Source organism: Anomaloglossus baeobatrachus, chromosome 2, assembly GCF_048569485.1.
Source record: "Anomaloglossus baeobatrachus isolate aAnoBae1 chromosome 2, aAnoBae1.hap1, whole genome shotgun sequence".
Classification (NCBI taxonomy): domain Eukaryota; kingdom Metazoa; phylum Chordata; class Amphibia; order Anura; family Aromobatidae; genus Anomaloglossus; species Anomaloglossus baeobatrachus.
Genome location: NC_134354.1, coordinates 764,098,555 through 764,121,687, shown reverse-complemented (window position 1 = coordinate 764,121,687; position 23,133 = coordinate 764,098,555). Strand labels below are relative to the sequence as shown.

Below are 23,133 nucleotides of genomic sequence, written 5' to 3'. Positions count from 1 at the left end.
CAGGACGCTCCCACGGCCCTGGTAGAATGGGCCTTCAGTCCTGAGGGAACCGGAAGCCCCGAGGAACGGTAAGCTTTGAGAATTGGTTCCTTGATCCACCGAGCCAGGGTTGATTTGGAAGCTTGTGTCCCTTTACGCTGGCCAGCGACAAGGACAAAGAGTGCATCGGAGCGGCGCAGGGGCGCCGTACGAGAAATGTAGAGTCTGAGTGCTCTCACCAGATCTAACAAGTGCAAATCCTTTTCACATTGGTGAACTGGATGAGGACAAAACGAGGGTAAGGAGATGTCCTGATTGAGATGAAAAGGGGATACCACCTTAGGGAGGAAATCTTGGCGGACGTTGGTTTCCTAGCCTGTCTCATAGTGGCAATGACCTCTTGAGATAATCCTGAAGACGCTAGGATCCAGGACTCAATGGCCACACAGTCAGGTTGAGGGCCGCAGAATTCAGATGGAAAAACGGCCCTTGAGATAGCAAATCTGGTCGGTCTGGCAGTGCCCACGGTTGGCCGACCGTGAGATGCCACAGATCCGGGTACCACGACCTCCTCGGCCAGTCTGGAGCGACGAGGATGGCGCGGCGGCAGTCGGCCCTTATCTTGCGTAACACTCTGGGCAACAGAGCCAGAGGAGGAAACACATAAGGAAGCTGAAACTGCGACCAATCCTGAACTAAGGCGTCTGCCGCCAGAGCTCTGTGATCTTGAGATCGAGCCATGAATGTTGGGACCTTGTTGTTGTGCCGTGACGCCATTAGGTCGACGTCCGGCATCCCCCAGCGGCAACAGATCTCCTGAAACACGTCCGGGTGAAGGGACCATTCCCCTGCGTCCATGCCCTGGCGACTGAGAAAGTCTGCTTCCCAGTTTTCTACGCCCGGGATGTGAACTGCGGATATGGTGGATGCTGTGGCTTCCACCCACAGCAGAATCCTCCGGACTTCCTGGAAGGCTTGCCGACTGCGTGTCCCACCTTGGTGGTTGATGTAAGCCACCGCTGTGGAGTTGTCCGACTGAATTCGGATCTGCTTGCCTTCCAGCCACTGCTGGAACGCTTTTAGGGCAAGATACACTGCCCTGATCTCCAGAACATTGATCTGAAGTGAGGACTCTTGCTGAGTCCACGTACCCTGAGCCCTGTGGTGGAGAAAAACTGCTCCCCACCCTGACAGGCTCGCGTCTGTCGTGACCACCGCCCAGGATGGGGGTAGGAAGGATTTTCCTTTCGATAATGAGGTGGGAAGAAGCCACCACCGAAGGGAAGCTTTGGTTGCTTGAGAGAGGGAGACGTTCCTGTCTAGGGACGTCGGCCTCCTGTCCCACTTGCGTAGGATGTCCCATTGAAGAGGACGCAGGTGAAACTGCGCGAAAGGAACTGCTTCCATTGCTGCCACCATCTTCCCCAGGAAGTGCATGAGGCGCCTCAAGGGGTGTGACCGACCTTGAAGGAGAGATTGTACCCCTGTCTGTAGTGAACGCTGTTTGTCCAGCGGAAGCTTCACTATCGCTGGAAGAGTATGAAACTCCATGCCAAGATATGTCAGTGATTGGACCGGTGTCAGATTTGACTTTGGAAAATTGATGATCCACTCGAAACTCTGGAGAATCTCCAGAGTAACGTTGAGGCTGTGTTGGCATGCCTCTTGAGAGGGTGCCTTGACCAGCAGATCGTCTAAGTAAGGTATCACTGAGTGACCCTGAGAGTGGAGGACCGCAAATACTGTAGCCATGACCTTGGTGAAAACCCTTGGGGCTGTCGCCAGGCCGAACGGCAGTGCCGCGAACTGAAGGTGTTCGTCTCCTATGGCGAAGCGCAAGAAGCGCTGATGCTCTGGAGCAATTGGTACGTGGAGATAAGCATCCTTGATATCGATCGATGCTAGGAAATCTCCTTGGGACATTGAGGCGATGACGGAGCGGAGGGATTCCATCCGGAACCGCCTGGTCCTTACGTGTTTGTTGAGCAGTTTTAGGTCCAAAACAGGACGGAAGGACCCGTCCTTCTTTGGAACCACAAACAGGTTGGAGTAGAAACCGTGACCCTGTTGCTGAAGAGGAACCGGGACCACCACTCCTTCTGCCTTCAGAATGCCCACCGCCTGCAGAAGAGCCTCGGCTCGCTCGGGAGGCGGAGATGTTCTGAAGAATCGAGTCGGAGGACGAGAGCTGAACTCTATCCTGTAACCGTGAGACAAAATGTCTCTCACCCAACGGTCTTTTACTTGTGGCAGCCAGGTGTCGCAAAAGCGGGAGAGCCTGCCACCGACCGAGGATGCGGTGTGAGGAGGCCGTAAGTCATGAGGAAGCCGCCTTGGTAGCGGCACCTCCGGCGGTCTTTTTAGGGCGTGATTTAGACCGCCATGCGTCGGAGTTCCTCTGATCCTTCTGAGGCCTTTTGGACGAGGAGAATTGGGACCTGCCCGTACCCCGAAAGGACCGAAACCTCGACTGTCCCCTCCTCTGTTGGGGTGTTTTTGGTTTGGCCTGGGGTAAGGATGTTTCCTTTCCCTTGGATTGTTTGATGATTTCATCCAATCTCTCACCAAACAAACGGTCGCCAGAAAATGGCAATCCAGTTAAGCACTTTTTGGAAGCCGAATCTGCCTTCCATTCCCGCAGCCACAAGGCCCTGCGTATTGCCACCGAATTGACGGCTGCAACCGCCGTACGGGTCGCAGAGTCCAGGACAGCATTAATAGCGTAGGACGCAAATGCCGACGTTTGAGAGGTTATGGACGCCACCTGCGGTGCAGACGTACGTGTGAGTGCGTCAATTTGCGCCTGACCAGCTGAGATAGCTTGGAGTGCCCATACGGCTGCGAATGCTGGAGCAAAAGACGCGCCGATAGCTTCATAGATGGATTTCAACCAGAGCTCCATCTGTCTGTCAGTGGCATCCTTGAGTGAAGCTCCATCTTCCACTGCAACTATGGATCTAGCCGCCAGTCTGGAGATTGGAGGATCCACCTTGGGACACTGAGTCCAGCCCTTGACCACGTCAGGGGGGAAAGGGTAACGTGTATCCTTAAGGCGCTTGGAAAAACGCTTATCTGGACAAGCTCTGTGTTTCTGGACTGCCTCTCTGAAGTCAGAGTGGTCCAGAAACATACTCCTTGTACGCTTGGGAAACCTGAAACGGAATTTCTCCTGCTGAGAGGCTGACTCCTCCACTGGAGGAGCCGAGGGAGAAAAATCCAACATTTGATGTATGGACGCGATAAGATCATTCACTATGGCGTCCCCATCAGGAGTATCAAGGTTGAGAGCGGCCTCAGGATCAGAATCCTGATCAGCTACCTCCGCTTCATCTTCTGAGACCCTGAACAATGTGATGAGGTCGAGGGGATTTCCCAGCGAGCTCGCTTAGTCGGTCTGGGGCTGCGGTCTGTGTCAGAGACCTCACCCTGGGATCCATGGGACACCCCGGGAAGACATTGCTGTTCCCACTGAGGGGAACCAGGGGACAATGATTCCACAGTGCCCCTGGCTTGAGATGCCGGCCTGGACTGCAAGGCTTCTAATATCTTAGCCATAGTCTCAGAAAGTCTTTCAGTAAAAACTGCAAACTCCGTCCCTGTCACCTGGACAGTGTCAACAGGTGGTTCTCCCTGGGCCACCCTTAGCAGAGGCTCTGGCTGAGAAAGTGCCACAGGGGCCGAGCATTGCACACAATGAGGGTCATTGGAACCTGCCGGCAGTATAGCCGTACATGCTGCACAGGCAGCATAGTAAGTCTGTGCTTTGGCACCCTTGCTATTTGTGGACGACATGCTGTTGTCTCCTCTGAGCAATACAGGAGGGTATATAGCCACAAATCAACAGTGTAAAGTATAGACTATAATCATATAAACTATAAATACACTTCTGCACTAGTGGGGCCAGCACCACAGGTGCTGCTTACCGCCTGCGCAAAGCGTTTGTGTGGGCACCAGAATTCCTGCCTGGGTCTCTTTGAGCTTGTCTCTCCTCTCCAGCGTTAGCAGAGCAGAGAGGAATGGCTGCCAGCGTCCTGGGGAGAGGAGGGAGCCGTGGGCGTGACCCAGAAAAGTGCGGGAACTGGTGCCCCACTGTGCAGAGTGAGGGGGTGGAGTATGCAAAGCATGCTCCAGCCCTCAGTGCTGCCGTCCTGTACAGCGTCCCGCCCTTCCTCTGACTGGTAGGGCTGGGGGCGGGAAGAAAGACACAAACACACTCAGCGACGCTGAAGTGTATAGTGGCACAAATGCAGCCAGCGCTGCTGTCCCCGGTGCACTAGCACACCCAGCAATGCTGGAGTGTTGCTGTGCGCGGTCCCCACGGGGACACAGAGTACCTCCAAGTAGCAGGGCCATGTCCCTGAACGATACTCGGCTCCTATCCAGCAGGGTCCTCAGGAGCTGTGGATGGAGCACGGTCTCCTGTGCCTGGAGACCGATGGGATCCCACTTCACCCAGAGCCCTAATTGAGGGATGGGGAAGGAAAGCAGCATGTGGGCTCCAGCCTCCGTACCCGCAATGGATACCTCAACCTTAACAACACCGCCGACAAGAGTGGGGTGAGAAGGGAGCATGCTGGGGGCCCTGTTATGGGCCCTCTTTTCTTCCATCCGACATAGTCAGCAGCTGCTGCTGACTAAGCTGTGGAGCTATGCGTGGATGTCTGACCTCCTTCGCACAAAGCATAAAAACTGATGAGCCCGTAGCAGTACGGGGGGTGTATAGGCTGAAGGGGAGGGGCTTTACACTTTTAGTGTAATACTTTGTGTGGCCTCCGGAGGCATAGCTATACACCCCAATTGTCTGGGTCTCCCAATTAGGAGCGACAAAGAAACATCATTTTATTAAAAAAAAAAAAAACCTGGAAGAAATGAAGAAACCACAGTTGGATTGAAGACTATGAAGAACCTACCACAACCTCCGAGGGGGGTTTAGTGACGCTTGGCATGACATACACAATCTCTGTTGGAAAGTCTCCTTTGTGCTTTGTCCTCTCGTTATATCCATGGGCCCAGCCGGCATTCATGATGGTCTCCCCAGTGTCCTGGTCAAGGATGATCAGGTCTCCCTTCATAAAACTGAGGAAACCGGAATCTTCTCCAGCTATAAATGGCCAAAAGAGAAGAATATAATATCAAAATAAATAGGCGGATATGTTTATAGAATGGAAATGGAATATTTGTTGTATTTTTGTGTTTTAACCTAATAATGTGTTTATTTACCAGACCCTTGAAGTAATTACTAGGCATCCAGAATATGATAATGGGCACTGTCTCTTTGAGTCTTTTCCTAATCCTGGTGGTCCCACTCGCCTGTCCCTTGAGCTGACTGCCAAAAATGCATTTTGCAATCATGATAAACCCCATAAAATCATCAACTCAGGCACCTGATTCTCTGTGGGCATCAAGACTTCTGCCAAGAGGAGTTGAAAAGTGCATCAGGTTGCACTTGCGGCCTGCAGTAAGTCGGGCACTGATTCAGATAGTCCAGTGCCATAGACTCTAAATGGATCAGCAGAGTGCATGAGCAACATGACGCTCCATTTAACTCCTTTTTTGCCCAATGTAAAACCAGGGGAGAACAGATAACACTAATTCCTGGGTCTGGTAGTCGGACACACCATGGAACTCACAGGTCTCACCTATTTGGTTTATAGGTGATAACTTGTTACAACGGAATACCCCTTTAATCAGTATTTTAGCTATTTCTGGCTACATATTCATTGTCTGTCTGGGGTAGAGCATCGCTGCATTACATTGATGGTGGCTTTATTCATAAGGAACCCGCCTTACCAGGGTTTGGATTGTCCTGAAGAGCCACCACGTACTTGGATCGTTTTCTCAGTCCTTCCAGGAAGGTCACCACAAGATCTCGGATATCTTCAGCATTGTTGGAGGTGAAGGTGTACTCGTCGCTTTTAATAGTGGCCAGGGTGAAGCTCTGCCCCTGCAGCTTACCTCCCCTATAGGACAGTGCAATCAAAGGAGGTAAGAGAACAAATCTGGATGCAGCTTCATCTTCTGTCATCAAAAATATATGGGGTTAATATGCAGGTTAACAGCATTACAATACTGCCCGACCTCGTTACCGAAACTGCGGCTACTGGAAGAAAATTAACTTTATTCCTCTTGGAAGATGCCGGCTTTCAGTCATAGAGATGTGAACAGAGCGGGTACAGCCACCAATCAGTGCACAGCGAGCAGCGGCTGTAAGCACGTCATGGCAAAAATATGAATCGTGCTTTCCCCGTATTCTCAAAGAGAAAGCCTGTCAGTCCTTGCTACTCTGCCCACTCATAAAGAAAGCCTGCGAGTACTACTTCTTCTGCCCCACTCAGAGAAATCCTGTGAGTCCGGTTTCTTTTGCCCACTAATAGAGAAATCCTGTGTGTCCTGCTCCCTACCCACTCAGAGAAAGCCTGTGAGTCCTGCTATCTCCGCCCACTCATAGAGAAAGCCTGTGAGTCCTGGTATCTCTGCCCATTCATAGAGAAAGCCTGTGAGTCCTGGTATCTCTGCCCATTCATAGAGAAAGCCTGTGAGTCCTGCTATCTCCGCTCACTAATAGAGAAATCCTGTGTGTCCTGCTCCCTACCCACTCAGAGAAAGCCTGTGAGTCCTGCTATCTCCGCCCACTCATAGAGAAAGCCTGTGAGTCCTGGTATCTCTGCCCATTCATAGAGAAAGCCTGTGAGTCCTGGTATCTCTGCCCATTCATAGAGAAAGCCTGTGAGTACTGCTATCTCCGCCCATTCATAGAGAAAGCCTGTGAGTCCTGCTATCTCCGCCCACTCATAGAGAAAGCCTGTGAGTCCTGCTATCTCCGCCCACTCATAGAGAAAGCCTGTGAGTCCTGCTTCCTCCTCCCATTCATAGAGAAATCCTGTGAGTCCTGCTCCCTACCCACTCAGAGAAAGCCTGTGAGTCCTGCTATCTCCGCCCACTCATAGAGAAAGCCTGTGAGTCCTGCTATCTCCGCCCTCTCATAGAGAAAGCCTGTGAGTACTGCTATCTCTGCCCACTAACAGAAAGCCTGTGAGTCCTGGTATCTCTGCCCATTCACAGAGAAATAACCAGGAGAAAAGCAAAACCGAAGTCCAAGGTATTGAGGTGAAAAAACTTTATTAAAGGGGATAGGTGCAGAGCGGCACAGAACAAGTGTGGACACAAGCAGATGATCACTGAAAATTAGGGATAATACCCAACAGCTGACAGACCATTATCACTCCATACATAAGGTATATAACGAATACACATGAAACTACCATTTACATATATATGGTCATGATGTCAGCAATCCTCCAGGCAAAAATTGTAACAATGGACATCATGGAACAAGGGCCCCAATCTTAAATGAATTACCACCCATGTAAATCATGACAACAGTGCATGCTGAAAAATCAGCACTGTAGTTATGAGCAAAATTTGCACACTATGTGGGGTGTAGGGTGGGAGAGGGACCCTGGCACCCCAGACGCCATACAGACAATTAAGTAGTCAAAATATCATGTTACCTGGAGGGGAGCGGTGATCAAGACAATGCCCGTGTCCTACCCGACGGCCGTTTCGGCTGAAGAGCCTTCGTCAGGGGGGGCTCTTCAGCACTGTTGTCATGATTTACATGGGTGGTAATTCATTTAAGATTGGGGCCCTTGTTCCATGATGTCCATTGTTACAATTTTTGCCTGGAGGATTGCTGACATCGTGACCATATATATGTACAGTTAGGTCCAGAAATATTTGGACAGTGACACAATTTTCGCGAGTTGGGCTCTGCATGCCACCACATTGGATTTGAAATGAAACCTCTACAACAGAATTCAATTGCAGATTGTAACGTTTAATTTGAAGGTTTGAACAAAAATATCTGATAGAAATTGTAGGAATTGTACACATTTCTTTACAAACACTCCACATTTTAGGAGGTCAAAAATAATTGGACAAATAAACCAAACACAAAAAAAAATTTTTTATTTTCAATATTTTGTTGCGAATCCTTTGGAGGCAATCACTGCCTTAAGTCTGGAACCCATGGACATCACCAAACGCTGGGTTTCCTCCTTCTTAATGCTTTGCCAGGCCTTTACAGCCGCAGCCTTCAGGTCTTGCTTGTTTGTGGGTCTTTCCGTCTTAAGTCTGGATTTGAGCAAGTGAAATGCATGCTCAATTGGGTTAAGATCTGGTGATTGACTTGGCCATTGCAGAATGTTCCACTTTTTTGCACTCATGAACTCCTGGGTAGCTTTGGCTGTATGCTTGGGGTCATTGTCCATCTGTACTATGAAGCGCCGTCCGATCAACTTTGCGGCATTTGGCTGAATCTGGGCTGAAAGTATATCCCGGTACACTTCAGAATTCATCCGGCTACTCTTGTCTGCTGTTATGTCATCAATAAACACAAGTGACCCAGTGCCATTGAAAGCCATGCATGCCCATGCCATCACGTTGCCTCCACCATGTTTTACAGAGGATGTGGTGTGCCTTGGATCATGTGCCGTTCCCTTTCTTCTCCAAACTTTTTTCTTCCTATCATTCTGGTACAGGTTGATCTTGGTCTCATCTGTCCATAGAATACTTTTCCAGAACTGAGCTGGCTTCATGAGGTGTTTTTCAGCAAATGTAACTCTGGCCTGTCTATTTTTGGAATTGATGAATGGTTTGCATCTAGATGTGAACCCTTTGTATTTACTTTCATGGAGTCTTCTCTTTACTGTTGACTTAGAGACAGATACACCTACTTCACTGAGAGTGTTCTGGACTTCAGTTGATGTTGTGAACGGGTTCTTCTTCACCAAAGAAAGTATGCGGCGATCATCCACCACTGTTGTCATCCGTGGACGCCCAGGCCTTTTTGAGTTCCCAAGCTCACCAGTCTATTCCTTTTTCCTCAGAATGTACCCGACTGTTGATTTTGCTACTCCAAGCATGTCTGCTATCTCTCTGATGGATTTTTTCTTTTTTTTCAGCCTCAGGATGTTCTGCTTCACCTCAATTGAGAGTTCCTTAGACCGCATGTTGTCTGGTCACAGCAACAGCTTCCAAATGCAAAACCACATTCCAGTAATCAACCCCAGACCTTTTAACTACTTCATTGATTACAGGTTAACGAGGGAGACGCCTTCAGAGTTAATTGCAGCCCTTAGAGTCCCTTGTCCAATTACTTTTGGTCCCTTGAAAAAGAGGAGGCTATGCATTACAGAGCTATGATTCCTAAACCCTTTCTCCGATTTGGATGTGAAAACTCTCATATTGCAGCTGGGAGTGTGCACTTTCAGCCCATATTATATATATAATTGTATTTCTGAACATGTTTTAATAAACAGCTAAAATAACAAAACTTGTGTCACTGTCCATATATTTCTGGACCTAACTGTAAATGGTAGTTTCATGTGTATTCGTTATATACCATATGTATGGAGTGATAATGGTCTGTCAGCTGTTGGGTATTATCAATAATTTTCAGTGATCATCTGCTTGTGTCCACACTTGTTCTGTGCCGCTCTGCACCTATCCCCTTTAATAAAGTTTTTTCACCTCAATACCTTGGACTTCGGTCGTGCTTTTCTCCTGGTTATTACATAAGTATAAACGACTTGTCCTAGTCCCCATCCAGTTTTTGTGAACACTATGGTTGCACTATATTGTCACATGTTTTTCTGGTAAATCATGGTGCGGCTGTGGCTTTCCTTGACCATTCATAGAGAAAGCCTGTCAGTCCTTCTATCTCCGCCCACTCATAGAAAAAGGCTGTGAGTCTTGATATCTCCGCCCACTAATAGAGAAAGCCTGTGAGTCCTGCTATCTCCGTCCACTCATAGAGAAAGCCTGTGAGCCCTGCTTCCTCCTCCCACTCAGAGAAAGCCTGTGAGTCCTGCTTCCTCCACCTACTCAGAGAAAGCCTGTGAGTCCTGCTTCCTCCTCCCACTCATAGAGAAAGCCTGTGAGCCCTGCTTCCTCCACCCTCTCATAGAGAAAGCCTGTGAGTCCTGCTATTTCCACCCATTCATAGAGAAAGCCTGTGAGTCCTTCTATCTCCACCCACTCATAGAGAAAGCCTGTGAGTCCTGCTATCTCCGCCCATTCATAGAGAAAGCCTGTGAGTCCTTCTATCTCCACCCACTCATAGAGAAAGCCTGTGAGTCCTGCTATCTCCACCCATTCATAGAGAAAGCCTGTGAGTCCTGCTATCTCCGCCCATTCATAGAGAAAGCTTGTGAGTCCTGCTATCTCCGCTCATTCATAGAGAAAGCTTGTGAGTCCTGCTATCTCCGCTCATTCATAGAGAAAGCTTGTGAGTACTGCTATCTCCGCCCATTCATAGAGAAAGCTTGTGAGTACTGCTATCTCCGCCCATTCATAGAGAAAGCCTGTGAGTCCTGCTATCTCCACCCATTCATAGAGAAAGCTTGTGAGTCCTGCTATCTCCGCTCATTCATAGAGAAAGCTTGTGAGTCCTGCTATCTCCGCTCATTCATAGAGAAAGCTTGTGAGTACTGCTATCTCCGCCCATTCATAGAGAAAGCCTGTGAGTCCTGCTTCCTCCTCCCACTCATAGAGAAAGCCTGTGAGTCCTGATTACTCTTTCTCATCCATAGAGAAAGCCTGTGAGTCCTGACTACTCTTCCTCATCCATAGAGAAAGCCTGTGAGTCCTGATTACTCTTCCTCACCCCATAAAGAGAGTCTGTGAGTCCTGCTCCTCCTCACGCACTCATAGAAAAAGCCTGTGAGTCCCGCTTACTCTGCCCATGGAGAGATGGCCACTCATAGAGATGTCCTGCAACAGTAAACGATGCAGAGGCAGTGTATATTTTTTTTTCAGTATCCATTGATGTCTTTAGGTATAATAATATCTTAATAATACTATTTTTCATTTAGTCCAATAAAGGGATCGGCACTCAGAAGTCCATGTTAGTCCATGTAGGGGTACAGAGGCATTTTTTATGCCTTTATACCCTTTTGGCCTATTCACCTTGTTTTTATGGACCAATGAATATTTTTGCATTTTATGCACGTTGTTTGGACCATTTCTTCTTGGATTCCTTGGATCGTGCACCCGGCAGGTGAGCGGATTGCATCTCCTTTTCCTATTTTTGCACGTACCTGCTGCTGGACACGGCTGTGATCTCAGGGAAGGACAGCTCCAGGAGAACCTGCTCTTGCTCATCCACAAAGTAGACCCCCGTCCAGTTAACAGCCACAATCACGTCATTCTTGGGAAGGCTCGGACCTGAAAATAACAAGAGGATACGTAATATGTAGCAGGTTCCCCAAATCATCAGCGTCATTTACATGTACTTCATGTAGTTATATCCCCAGATTGTCCAGACGGAATACAATTGTCACAAAGCCTCAGCTGTGAGCAGTATAAGGCTTTATCTAAGGGTTTTCTGCCTTGGGATAAACAGTAAACATTTTTCAATCTACTGTAAATGATGACTAAAAGCAAAGATCATGAATAAGGCGACGAAGTGAAACACCAAGGATAAAAAGAGGCAGAAAGTGTTAATATAAAATGTTGACGTTGCAGGAGCCACCACTAGAGGGAGCTCACTGAATACTGAGTGATTATTGAGTTCAGTGTGTACATTGTATACAGAAAGCTCCCCCTGGTGGTGGCTGCAAGAACTTTAATATTTAAAATTATAGTGGAGATTAAGTTGGACTGTCATTAAGGCCCCTTTCAGATGTCCGTGTCAGGTACAAGCCACACACGTCAGTATGGTCATATGTGTCATACATGTGACATCTGTGTTTGCATATATGTGACATGAGTGTGACACATACCGGAGAAAACACGTGTTTTTGAAATAAAATTATTTTCTATATTCACCTGTCTCCAGCGGTGCAGTCTTTGGCGCTGCTGTCTCCAGCTTCCAGGCCTGCTCATTATACTCATGCATATTCATTGGACCAGACCTGAAAGCAGCAGCATCGCAGGAACAGCGTCGCTAGAGACATGTGAGTATCCAGCAAGCAGTGTGTGTGTAGTGACGTCACGGGTTCATCGGAGTATCCAATGAACTCGGATGACCTTCTGATGACACCCCCACAACACCCGCGCTACCTCGAGTGTCGCATCGCTGACTTCATGGGTTCATCAGAGTGCGACTTCGATAAACCTTTGATGTTACTGCTGCAAAGAACTCGGATGACCTCCTGACAACACCTGCGCTACCATGGGTGTCACAGCAGTAACATCAAGGATTCATCGAAGTCCCACTCTGATGAGCCCGTGAAGTCAGCGACACAACAATCGAGGTAGCGCGAGTGTTGTGGAGGTGTCGTCAGGAGGTCATCCGAGTTCATTAGATACTTCGATGAACCAGTTACGTCACTGAACACACACTGCTCGCTGGATACTCACCTGTGATGGCGCAGTGAATATGCATGCGCATAATGAGTGGGGATCGGAAGCAAGGGACAGCAGGCCAAAGACAGCACCACTGGAAACAGGTAAGTATAAAAAGTCATTTTATTTTACAGACGTGTTTTCTCCAGTACGTGTCACACTGATGTCACATGGATCACATCAGTGTGCGATCCGTGTGACACCTGTGCTGCCGGAGAAAAAAACGTCTCCGTGTGTGCGTGCGGGGCCACAAGGTCTGAGTGAAACACCATAGAATAACAAGGGTTGTGTGGTATCCATGTTAAAAAATGATGTCACACGTACCTGAAACACGGACGTCTGAAAGGGGCCTAAAGTATGGAGGAGCGTTATGAACCAGATTTCTTAAGAGGTGCACACCCCTTAATAAGTTTAGTGCATGTCTCACTGTCTGTGCGTCAAAACTGAGTATGTATGGTGGACTTAGGGGTACTTTGCACGCTGCGACATCACTAACCGATGATAGCGATGCCGAGCGCGATAGTCCCGCCCCCGTCGCACATTTCGATATCTTGTGATAGCTGCCGTAGCGAACATTATCGCTACGGCAGCTTCACATGCACTTACCTGCCCTGCGACGTCGCTCTGGCCGGCGACCCACCTCCTTCCTAAGGGGGCTGGTCGTGCGGCGTCACAGCGACGTCACACGGCAGACGTCCAATACAAGCGGAGGGGCGGAGATGAGCGGGACGTAAACATCCCGCCCACCTCCTTCCTTCCTCATTGCCGATGGAGGCAGGTAAGGAGATGTTCCTCGCTCCTGCAGCTTCATACACAGCGATGTGTGCTGCCGCAGGAACGAGGAACAACATTGTATCTCCTATTCGTGCGACATTATGAAAATGACCGACACTACACAGATCACCGATTTTCGACGCTTTTGCGATCGTTTATCGGTGCATCTAGGCTTTACACGTTGCGACGTCGTTACTGGCGCCGGATGTGCGTCACTTTCGATTTGACCCCGACGATATCGCAGTAGCGATGTCGCAACGTGCAAAGTGCCCCTTAATCAAGGGCTTGATACCACTTCTCTTCCCTCTGCGCTTTGAACAGTAGCGATATGGGTAAAATTTGAGCGCAAAAATGATGAATGCCAAATTTATTTTTATTTTTTTCTATACCATAAAAGCGTCATAAAGACTGTGACAAAATTGTACCTTTTTAGATGAACAAAGCTAATAATTGGTGAAGAATGGACGCTGAGTGTAGCATGAAGCAGATGTGGTTACTTACCGGAGAATTTAAAGGCCTCATAAAATCTAGAAAACAGCAAAGGCCACTTAAACCGCGCAAAATCCACCACGTTCTCCTTAACCTTCTGTGCATCTGATCTTTTCTGGGCGTAAATACCCTGCAAGGGGCGGAAGGCAGACACGGTTATCACTTTATAAGATGGGAATAGCCCTTTGTAGGTTTCTTTTTAAGGCATTATGATTGATTGTCGAACCCTAAATGTGTGGGGGTGGGCGGATGGAGGTCTGTATTTGCATATATTTACATATTTCAGCAGGGGCCGGCTCACCTTCTTGTGGGCCGCGATTATGTACTGGGCCCATTTCTCCACGTTTTTGGATGGCGTGATCTCACGGTCCGGGATGTAAGACGGTATAAGGTTTAATAGTCTTTCCATTATCAGCTCTGACCCGTAATCCACATAGTACTGCTGAGACGCCAGCTCCGCCAGATCTTCCTCCTAATGGCGGGGCGAGAATCCATTACGAAACGGAATCACGTGGATGATGTAATAGTCATTCTGAGTATCACAGCATAATCCGAGGATTACATTACTAATAAGGACTATAACCCATGCAGGATCTTGGCTTATTCATCCTCTACTTGGACACTACTACCCCCACCCTCCGTGTTAAGGACCCTGGTCTGACAGCCGCGGCTGTATTCTGTGGCCGGCAAGTGGGAGCCTTGAGATCTGCTTACTTGCCATCATTTCAGGCACTTCTTACAATTTGTAGGAAGTTATTGTTGTGGTGTATCACATACATGACATTGCGCCAGATCAGATATTCAAAAGAAGAGAAGCCATGGTTTCCGATGGGTAGGAGGTGGTTTGCAGGCCACCCATATGGTGCCCACGAAATACCGACGTGGTGTCATAATGTGACTGTAGGAAAGCGAGGGTTCCTATACTGTTCCTAATGCTAGGGGTAACTAGGGTATCTCTAATCTTAGGGTTACCCCTGATGGTGGAGATGCCTGAGTCACATGCCTGAATATTCCCTGGATCAGAACTAATTTGTTCTCCCCCTCCCACCAGAGAAGGAAGGGACAGGAGTGAGATGGAAACTCGGATAAAGTCACACAGGGGAAAACCTAAACTCTGACACACTGTACACACACAGGAACAAACAATGAAAAACTCAGGAGAAAAGCAAGAGCAGCAAGACAGCAACAAGGACAATAAGAGTTAGGCTGCTTTCACACATCCGGTTTATGCTGTGCGGCACAATCCAGTTCTTTGTAGAAAAAACGCAACCGTTTTTTTTTGCCGCCGGTTGCGCTTTTTCCGCATAGACTTTCATTAGTGCCAGATTGTGCCGCATGGCCTTGCGTTCGGTCCGGTTTTTGCCGGATGTGGCATATTTAGCCGATGCGGCGCTTTTTCCAATGCATGCCTATGGACACTGGATGCGGCACAATGCGGCAAAAAACGCATCCGGCCGCCGCATGCGGTTTTTTGCACTGCGCATGCTCAGTAGTGTGCCACAAGCGGCAAAAACCGGACGGGCCGCATGTAAAAACTTATGCAAAGGATGCGGTTTTTTCGTCGCATCCGTTGCATAGGTTTTAGAGCCGGATTTAGCCACACTGCTAAAACCGGAGGTGTGAAAGCAGCCTTAACTTCACAACTGCTCACAGGAACAAGTACTAGAACTACTAGTTAGTCTGGATCACAACAACTCACCAGACCAGCTTAGATAAACTATAGCTGGCATAGAAGGAAGGATCTAGCCAGCATTTATAGGAATAGAGCAGATGTGATTGGTTCCCCCACAACATGTGATCAAAGGGGACTCACAAGCAGACCAGCAGAGATTAACTCTCACTAGCTTGCCAATGAACAACCAATCTGTTGGTCAACGCCTGAGTCTGCCTGCGCTGATCAGAGACATCAGAGAAGTTATCAGACAGAGTGTCAGGATCTGTATAGTCATGGCCAAAAGTTTTTAGAATGCTACAAATATTAATTTTTACAAAGTCTACTGCTTAAGTTTTTCTAATGGCAATTTGCATATACTCCAGAATCTCATAAAGAGTGATCAGCTTAACAGCAATTACTTGCAAAGTCAATATTGGCTAAGAAAATGAACTTGAACCCCCAAAACACATTTCAACATTATTGCTTCCTGCCTTAAAAGGAGCAGCTAACATTGTTTTAGTGATTGTTCCATTAACACAGGTGTGGGTGTTGATGAGGACAGGGCTGGCGATCAATCAGTCATGATTAAGTAAGAATGACACCACTGGACACTTTAAAAGGAGGCTGGTGCTTGGTATCATTGTTTCTCTTCAGTTAACCATGGTTATCGCTAAAGAAACACGTGCAGCCATCATTGCTCTGCACAAAAATGGCCTAACAGGGAAGAGTATCGCAGCTACAAAGATTGCACCTCAGTCAACAATCTATCGCATCATCAAGAACTTCAAGGAGAGAGCTTCCATTGTTGCCAAAAAGGCTCCAGGGCGCCCAAGAAGGACCAGCAAACGCCAGTAACGTATCTTAAAACTGTTTCAGCTGCGGGATGGGACTACCAGCAGTGTCGAGCTAGCTCAGCAATGGCATCAGGCTGGTGTCAGTGCTTCTGCACGCACTGTGAGGCGGAGACTGCTTGAGCAAGGCCTGGTTTCAAGGAGGGCAGCAAAGAAGCCACTTCTCTCCAGAAAAAACATCAGGGACCGACTGATATTCTGCAAAAGGTACAGGGAGTGGACTGCTGAGGACTGGGGTAAAGTCATTTCCTCAGATGAATCCCCTTTTCGATTGTTTGGGACATCTGGAAAACAGCTTATTAGGAGAAGAAGAGGTGAGCGCTACCACCAGTCTTGTCTCATGCCAACTGTTAAGCATCCTGAAACCATTCATGTGTGGGGCTGCTTCTCAGCCAAGGGAATCGCACCACTCACAGTCTTGCCTAAAAACACAGCCATGAATAAAGAATGGTACCAGAATGTCCTCCAAGAGCAACTTCTCCCAACTGTCCAAGAGCAGGCGCCCAACACTGCCTTTTCCAGCATGATGGAGCACCTTGCCATAAAGCAAAGGGGATCACTAAATGGCTCATGGAACAAAACATAGAGATTTTGGGTCCATGGCCTGGAAACTCCCCAGATCTTAATCCCATTGAGAACTTGTGGGCAATCATCAAGAGACGGGTGGACAAACAAAAACCAACAAATTCTGGCAAAATGCAAGCATTGCTTATGCAAGAATGGACAGCGATCAGTCAGGATTTGCTCCAGAAGTTGATTGAGAGCATGCCAGGGAGAATTGCAGAGGTCCTGAAGAAGAAGGGTCAACACTGCAAATATTGCCTTGCTGCATTAACTCATTCTAACTGTCAATAGAACCTTCTGGTCTCATAATATGATTGCAATTATATTTCTGTATGTGATGTAATCAATCATCAGACAAACACAATTAAACACCAGAGGGCAACAGATCATGTGAAAATATCATTTTGGTGTCATTCTCAAAACCTTTGGCCATGACTGTAGTCTGAACAGATCTGTCACCACCAAAACAGTCAGCGATGTTTGTAAAAACCTCCGTGTGACACGTGGCCACTGGACAAGGATCCTGTGAACTGATTCAGTAATTTCAACTTAGGCTGTGTTCACATGTTGTGGGCACCACGCGCTTTTTGCCGCAATCGGTCCGTATGACAGGCAGTGTTATCATAGGATCAAATCACAAAGACACCGTTCAAGGTAAAAGTCCTTGTAGATATAACATTTTACTAGTCAATGTAAGATGTGTACAGGGTCATCGCTCACCTTTTCACATCGGTATTCACCAAACTTCACCCCCCTCACGATCTGCTGATAAATAAGATTGGTTGCCACATTGTCTTCTGTGGGATTGTGCCATGGGGTGAAAATTTCCTTCCTGAAAAACAGCCTCCAGGGGGCGTTCCTTTCCTGTGCACCCTGCTCCTTGGCGTACTGCTCGCATTGGGATACGGCGTCCATCACGTGGTCGTTCCCGCTGCCTAGCGAGGACACCTGGTGGACACAGAAGAGATCCCACATGAGAGCCAGAGCCCCTCCAGGACCGTCAAAAAGGCAAAAACATATATATAAGGCAAAGTTAGCCCAGATCCACGCACTGTAGTGATGCGATACTCTATGGCGGTATTAGTATCAGTGCTACCCATTCACAGTGGCCGGAGTGCAGGTCCTACCTTATCAAACAGGGCTATGTATAAGGAGAACCCAAATCGGTCCCTCAGGTTGACTTTGTCGGCCAGTGAGTTGCAGAGTTCCTTAGCTGTGGTGGCCGAATCCGTCAGGAGGGTCTTAGTCGTTCCATCCATGAACGTCACAGGGAGCATGATCGGCTTTTTGGATTTGGTGGCCTGGGGAGAAGAACAGGACACATTACAGATAAAACAGTCCACAAAGCAGGACGTCCCCCCGCGTCCCGATACCATATCTATTATATTATTGGCGGAAATTTACACATCTTTTTTTAACAGATCCAAGAAAAACTCATTACCGTTGTATTTTTTGCAGATTGGCCATTAAAGGGAATGTGTCACCAGGTTTTTGCTCCCCCATCTGAGAGCAGCATAATGTAGAGACGGAGACCCTGATTCCAGCCATGTGTCACTTACTGAGCTGTGTGCTGTCATTTTGCTAAAATCACTGTTTTCTCTGCTGCAGATCTAGCAATTATACAGAGCTCATGAATATGCTGGACTACCTGCAGCACGCCAAGTAGTCCTGTAATGATAATCTACTGATGATTAAACGATGATTTTATCAAAATTACCCTAAAGGCCACTTTACACAGACAGATAAATCTTTGGCAGATCTGTGGTTGCAGTGAAATTGTGGACAATCAGTGCCAGGTTTGTGGCTGTGTACAAATGGAACAATATGTCCATGATTACACTGCAACCACAGATCTGCAAAAGATTTATCTGTGTGTGTGACAGGGCCTTAAGCAGCCTAGTAAGTGACACATTGCTGGAATCAGGATCTCTGCCCCAACATTATGCTGCTCTCAGATTAGGTGGCAAAAACCTGGCAACAGATTCACTTTAAGGCCTGCGGAAATGAGAAAAAAAAATTATATACAGGGTGGTCCTTAAGTAGGTGGACAGTATGTGTAATAGGGTTATGAAGGGGGAGATTTATCAAACATGGTGTAAAGTGAAACTGACTCAGTTGCCCTTAGCAACAGAGACTCTCTGGAAAATGAAAGGTGGAATCTGATTGGTTGCTAAGGGCAACTGAGTCAGTTTCTCAGATGCAGTTTTCACAGATAAATCTCCCTCAATATTTTGTGTCCACCTACTTTTGGACCACTCTGTATATACATAATATACACACACACAAATGTATGTAATGAACTCAGCAGCTAGTCATACATGGTGGGTGCCAGCTGTGCTATACAGCCAGCATTTTCTTCAAACAGCAGCGATCAGAGCTAGCGCAGATTGCTGATGTTTAAGATTCTAACCATTTCTGACAGCGGCTTTTTATTAACACCCCACACACTCACACAGGATATCAATAAAATATCATTGAATTTTATGATTTAAAAAGAGAAAATACAGTGGTGGGACAATAAATGGCTTGACCTGACCACTAACCATGTGTGGAAAAAAGATTTTGCGCTATCATTCTCTGAAAAAAGGCTAAGAAAGCATCTGCTGGGGTATGTAAACTCTTGAGCACAACTGTGTGTGTGTGTGTGTGTGTGTGTGTGTGTGTGTGTGTGTGTGTGTATGTGAGATATATATATATATATATATATATATATATATATATATAGATATAGATATATATATATATATATATATATATATATATAGAGTTATATATATATATATATATATATATATATAGATATATATATAGATATATACAAAAATAAATCTTTATTTTTATATAGCGCTAACATATCCCGCAGCGCTTTACATACATCAGGAACGCTGTCTCCATTGGGGCTCACAATCTAGAGTCCCTATCTGTATGTCTTTGGAGTGTGGGAGGAAACCGGAGAACCCGGAGGAAACCCACGCAAACACTGGGAGAACATACAATTTCCTTGCAGATGTTGTCCTTGGTGGGATTCGAACCCAGGACCCCAGCGCTGCAAGGCTGCAGTGCTAACCACTGAGCCACCACAAGACTGCAGTGCTAACCACTGAGCCACCGTGCTGCCCCTATATATATATATATATATATATAGATATATACAGTACTATTTAGTTTCGCACTTGAAGAAAAAAAAAAAAAATAGCCCAAATATTTCTGTAAAATCTGTCACAACTGACCTGAAGCTCCAGCCAGCTGGGGGGCTGGGTCCTGGTGCCATTACCGAACGTCCTTCTCAATCGTTCTTCACAATATGGAGCATATCCCGGGGGTCCGCCACTGATAAAGTTTCTGAGGTACTGAAAAAATAACATAGACGGTAACAAATATGTATTATTGCGTTATCGTTCACATTTTTTCCTAATATGCGATATTTCCTCTCACCGCATACACTTTTATGCCACTTAATACACTATTTTCTATTTCCTAAGCAAAATCCCCCTTGTTCTGTGTTGTTCAGGACTATGTGTAATACTTAATTTCTCCTATAGGGGCTCTGCAAAGAAACGTCATCTTTCCCCATGGATTGCGGACGATTGTTGGGTTCCTACCACAGCAGACAGTTTATCATCAAGGGACCCTTCCAACAAATAAAATCATTCCACATCCAGGACCCCCACTCTGGAATTATGCATGTGGCAATGTCGATGGCGGGCATAATGGCATTTCTTGCGCACTGACAATGGCAGGCATAATGGCATTTCTTGCACACTGACGATGGCGGGCATAATGGCATTTCTTGCGCACTGACGATGGCGGGCATAATGGGATTTCTTGCGCACTGACGATGGCGGGCATAATGGCATTTCTTGCACACTGACGATGGCGGGCATAATGGCATTTCTTGCGCACTGACGATGGCGGGCATAATGGCATTTCTTGCGCACTGACGATGGCGGGCATAATGGCATTTCTTGCGCACTGACGATGGCGGGTATAATGGAATTTCTTGCGCACTGACGATGGCGGGCATAATGGCATTTCTTGCGCACTGACAATGGCGGGTATAATGGAATTTCTTGCGCACTGACGATGGCGGGCATAATGGCATTTCTTGCGCACTGACGATGACGGGCATAATGGCATTTCTTGCGCACTGACGATGGCGGGCATAATGGCATCTCTTGCGCACTGACGATGGCAGGCATAATGGCATTTCTTGCGCACTGACGATGGCGGGCATAATGGCATTTCTTGCGCACTGACGATGGCGGGCATAATGGCATTTCTTGCACACTGACCTTGACAAACTTCTCAGAGGGTGCAAAACATCCCACACACAGAGACATTAGGATCCAGCCTCGGGCATGGCTGCTTTTGGAGGGGTTCTGGGTAAGCTGCTTGGAGATTTGGCAATAGATTTCATCCCTGCGATGGCAGAAAAAAGTAAAAATGAAAGGTCATCTAATATAAGGATTAAATCTTTCATAACAAGATATACCAGTACTTTAATAATAAGGCTAGTTCATTAATATCAGTTTGGTGGAGGTCCAACGTGCAGAATCGCACCGTTCAGCCCTTTGTAGCTCCCTCGGGGGCCGGATATACACAGTGAATCGAGACAGAACAGCGCCGTACACTGTGTAGTGGTCATTCACAGGTACTGCGGCTCAGATTTCATTCATTATAAAAGGAGCTGAGCTGTAGTACACAAGAATGGCCACTAGAGGGTGTACGAGATTTCACACAGTGTGTCCTGGAGCTTCAATCCAGTGTTGGAACCTATTCTAGAGATATCCTAAAAAGTGGTAAAGGCTGTGAATGGTACTATACAAGTGAATGGGGGAGAATGACATTTTAGGGAAAATGCATAAGTGTTTAAAGGCCCCCATATACTTTATATGTAAGTCAGCCAATAGTGTGAATGGGGGCCTATATAATATATAAGTTGGACAGATTGAATCAATCGCCTGATCCTTTTTCACTCCTAGAGGAGTCTGACATTGAGTGTAAATTGCTGTCTGCCAGTCAACAGCTCTTGCATGGGTATGACCAGCTACAAAGACATGGACATTTTGTATTTTGGGTTAAAAAAAATGCGTTTTCATTAAAAATATAGCAAGGTTCGGCTTTGGAGGCTGTTTGTTTCCATGCACATTGCTAGCTGACGAATGAGCTAACTAAGAATCCATCAGTGAGCTTGTTGTGATATCTCTTATGTAATACTGAGCTCCTCCCAGCTTTATTAATAACCATGGACCACATTAAGTTGACCTGAACTTTCCATCCGATCTGTGATAGGACCTTTATATCCCTCTTATCTAATACTGAGCTCCTCTCGGCTTTAGTAACCTTTTCCTATCCAATAAAATTGCCTGTTCTGCCCATTGAAATCCTATTTATGATTGGGTAAAAAACGTCAAAACAGAATTTTGCAATATGAACGCATTTTGTAAAATAAATCAACAGGAAATCAATTTATTCACATGTGAATGATAAATAAGGCAGTGGCCCGATAAAGGAGCGTAATGGAATATTTGGATGTCCCCCCCCCGGGGGGTACTCAGGATAGGAATAGATTAATAACAATCGACCAGATCAAAGTTGACCTGAACCTTCATCCAATCTGCTAAGTAAAAGTTTGCTAAAAAAATAAAAAATTACATTTTAATAATCAGAACAAGCTCACTGATTGATCCTCAGTTAACTCATTCTGCAACCAGCAATAAATAGTGGGAAAAAAGCCTATAAAAGGCAAAAATTGCTAATTTTTTAATTAATCCAAATTGAAAAAAGTATTTTTAGCCCCAAATAACTGCATTTAAATAAAAATACCCCTATGCTTTAAGTCACAGTTAAGGGATGAGATGTAAAGCGAGTGATTTGCAGTAAATATTGTATGTGTGTGATGAGTGAGGGCGAATCAGCGCTTTAAAGTTTGTTATAGTCTTTTATTAAATAAAGTGTCAGTAAGCTGCAGGTAAAGGCGTCCATGTCCATCACTTATTAATGCCGGGGCGCTGACAGTGATACTATAATCACACAGATGGTAGGTGCACACAACAGCTGCTACAGGTGCCAGCGCTAATCCATTATTAATTGGTAGGGATATTGTAAATTAATGATCCCTTTATGAGGCGGCGCCGTGAACCCATCACCTCTGTGGATGGGACTCATGACAGACTTTACAGATTTGCAAGGTGTTGTTTTTTTTTGCTGCAGCTTTGGATGTGATTGGAGAAGAAAAGATTGTCACTGACCGTAGCGCCGGCCTCAGGATGCCGTTCCCGATGATGAAGTGGAGCTTCTCCAGGTTGGAGGTGGGCCGGTCCTCCAGCATGCTGTTACCCTGCAGCGTGGACTCCCCGTCGTGGAGTCTCTTAGTGACCTGTGCAAAATCAATGATAAAGGAGTGATGAATGAGCTGCCATTGTAGGTCTCCAGGATGGGGGGGGTCTCCAGCCTTATTTGGCCCCTGGCCCT

The 23,133-nt window shown here is 46.8% G+C and overlaps 1 protein-coding gene across 1 annotated transcript in view; it reads right to left on the bottom strand.

Annotated features, from left to right (window-relative positions):
- Window positions 1-23,133, bottom strand: part of MYO7A (myosin VIIA) — a 136,549-nt gene that overhangs the window by 39,072 nt on the left and 74,344 nt on the right. Inside the window, 10 exon segments of the mRNA XM_075337501.1 lie at window positions 4,890-5,080; window positions 5,770-5,939; window positions 11,079-11,205; window positions 13,603-13,720; window positions 13,892-14,062; window positions 17,380-17,607; window positions 17,787-17,960; window positions 19,890-20,009; window positions 20,952-21,078; window positions 22,911-23,038. Of these exon segments, the coding sequence (XP_075193616.1) occupies window positions 4,890-5,080; window positions 5,770-5,939; window positions 11,079-11,205; window positions 13,603-13,720; window positions 13,892-14,062; window positions 17,380-17,607; window positions 17,787-17,960; window positions 19,890-20,009; window positions 20,952-21,078; window positions 22,911-23,038 (1,554 nt within the window).